Genomic DNA, 2,828 nt, shown 5'->3' with positions numbered 1-2,828 from the left:
GTGCGGTGTGATCATTATCGGGGTATAGATACTCGGTATCAATATACGGTGAGGTGTGATCATTATCGGGGTATATCTGTATCATTATGGTGCCATTTTTGTAGTATTCCCCTATTCACCAAATTCCATTTTTTAGATCGCACTCTATGTACAGATTTTTTACATCCATATATTATATATTCTAGATTTATACTACACATTATAAAATTTCTAATATTACAAAATTAGAACATAGTGTCTCCATCCTGTGAATACAGTACAGGATCACACACTGTTGTACAATGTTACACACATTACACAGCCCCATACACATTCAACACTGCACACACCTTACACACCTGGCATTCTGCAGCACTGGAGGGCGTGGCTTCCTCCTCTGTTGTCTCCACGTGTCAGTGGGCGTGTTCTCCCTGTCAATAATGCTGCTAGGTGTGTATGGGCGTGGCCAGTACTCCCCCACTCCAGGACAGGTGTCAGTGGGCGTGGTCTGTCAGTCGGTGTAGAAGCAGCATGAGCGGAGAGTTGGGCTTCTCGGACAGGTAATATACACACAGCTGTTCCCTGACATTTGTCTGTATTGGATTCTGGGGCACACACAGGTGCATTATGTTGACCTGCAGGGGCCACACTGGGGGCTTGGGGAGAAAAGCAGTGTTATAGAATCCTAGGGGCCACAGCACAGACATACAGCATGGTGGTCACCTTACAGGCAGTTTGAAGTAGTAAATACAACCAAATGTGTTTTTGCAGGTTACCTCCAGTAAGTGAACCTGGTATGTGCCAGGAATGGTAGAGCTGATGGCTGATTAATGCACCCCCCCCCCCCCCAGCCCTTTGCTTATACCCCAGAGCAGTAAGTCCCCCAATGCCCCTCCTCCCACCCTTTGCTCATACCCCAGAGCAGGAAGTCCCGTTACCCCATTTTTTTTGTTGTGCATACAGTGGTGATGGGTATAGAACCCCCATCTGGTTGGTATTGTTGCCCATGTCACCATAGGTCTAGGGTCCCACAATGCGTTTTTTAAAATGCTCATGTGTTGCTAGTTACGATGACATGAGTTCCATAAGGTAGCCCATTGATTTGAAACAGTTGCCCATGGCACAGAAAAGTCCGGCTTGCTGCATTTATGGATGTCCCAGCACACAGTCGTGCATTAGGAATTAACAACAGCGCAGCCTACCAATTCATGTGACATGCTATGCGTACATTTCCATGTGCAAACCCAACACAGTAGTGAAAACAAGGCCACAGGGAGATTCACTCTTTCTTTGACTATTGTTGTCACTGGGGTCCAGAATGAGCAAAACAACCGAACTTTGAGATGTAACCGGAACCTGAATAGACAGGAAATCTTCCAATGGGGACACTCGTTACAATATCCTGATTGTAGTTCGAATTCGCTTTGTTTGGTTTTGGGTTTTGGTGAGGTTTCAAGTGCAAATAAAACAACCGGTATTTTAGATTTGGATATGATGGGTTGGAAACTGGCTTTTTAATCATATTATTTTTATGAAACATTTTTGGACTCCCCAGCACAGAAAATTAAGTGCTGGGGAGTCCAAAAATTTTTCAGAAAAATAATCCAAAAACGAATTAATCATGAAAGAGGAAGTGACTTCTCTCAGATAAGATATCGACATGGAAACATTTCTGTCTGAGGTCCTAACTTAAATATATACATTTAAAGAGTACCTGTTGTGTTGCTTTGCATGCAGCAATATCAGTTTGCCTTGGAGTTTGCAGGGGCCACACACTGATGTAGATCATGGAAGGGTCACATAAAAGTCTGAATACATGTTGGGGGCTCCAAGGAACCAAAGGAAAATGCTCTGTTCCTGAGTATGATCAGCTTGAAAACAATCTGGATTTTACAAACCATCCAATAACCTTCTGATCAATAATTGATTCTTTCCATCACAGTGCTGCAACAATTGGTTATTGAACAATCAGATCAGACATTAGGACACCACACACGCAGACCAGATAAATGTTTGTCATTACCAATTATTAATTATCATTATTTTAGAAGTACCAAGGGTCTGATCAATGATTCTGTGCTCCAAGTGACACCAAACAGTTGGGACATCAATAGGAGTGACATCAGCAGGGAGCTGCACAATGGAATGTGTCACTGCAATGTACAAATACCCCCCACACAGGTCACTGACTGTATGCATTGTACACCACTCCCAGCTAAATCTCCTCTTCCTCTGTTTATCCTTCCTCCTTATCCCAGCCTAATAAAACGATAAATCCTGCAGATAACCATTACCTCTGATACACCATGCACCCTTCTGTGTACTCTGCAGTCACACAATATTATATCCTGGGGTTGTATTGTATATTCTGCTCTCCTGTTACCCCTTTACCAGCTCCTGAGTGTCTTATTACCCCTGTAACATCATATTACCAGTCACCCGGCTCCTGAGTGTCTTATTACCCCTGTACCATCATATTACAGTCACCCAGCTTCTGAGTGTCTTATTACCCCCATAACATCATATTACAGTCACCCGGCTCCTGAGTGTCTTTTTACCCCTGTACCATCATCTTACAGGCACCCAGCTCCTGAGTGTCTTATTACCCCTGTAACATCATATTACAGTCACCCAGCTCCTGAGTGTCTTATTACCCCTGTAACATCATATTACAGTCACCCAGCTTCTGAGTGTCTTATTACCCCGGTACCATCATATTACAGTCACCCAGCTCCTGAGTGTCTTTTTACCCCTGTACCATCATATTACAGTCACCCGGCTCCTGAGTGTCTTATTACTCCTGTAATATCATATTACAGTCACCCAGCTCCTGAGTGTCTTATTACCCC

General features: G+C 43.7%; 1 protein-coding gene across 1 annotated transcript in view; it reads left to right on the top strand.

Moving 5' to 3' along the window:
- The first annotated feature begins 502 nt into the window (after positions 1-502).
- Positions 503-2,828, top strand: part of LOC140322904 (tetratricopeptide repeat protein 39A-like) — a 22,019-nt gene continuing 19,693 nt past the window's right edge. The window contains exon 1 of the mRNA XM_072399551.1: positions 503-539. Within this exon, the coding sequence (XP_072255652.1) occupies positions 511-539 (29 nt within the window). The 5' untranslated portion in view covers positions 503-510. The remainder of the gene's footprint in view (positions 540-2,828) is intronic.

The sequence above is a fragment of the Pyxicephalus adspersus genome, chromosome 2, assembly GCF_032062135.1.
Source record: "Pyxicephalus adspersus chromosome 2, UCB_Pads_2.0, whole genome shotgun sequence".
Lineage (NCBI taxonomy): Eukaryota > Metazoa > Chordata > Amphibia > Anura > Pyxicephalidae > Pyxicephalus > Pyxicephalus adspersus.
The sequence above is the reverse complement of the archived record's forward strand: the minus strand, read 5'-3'. Positions and strand labels throughout refer to the sequence as shown.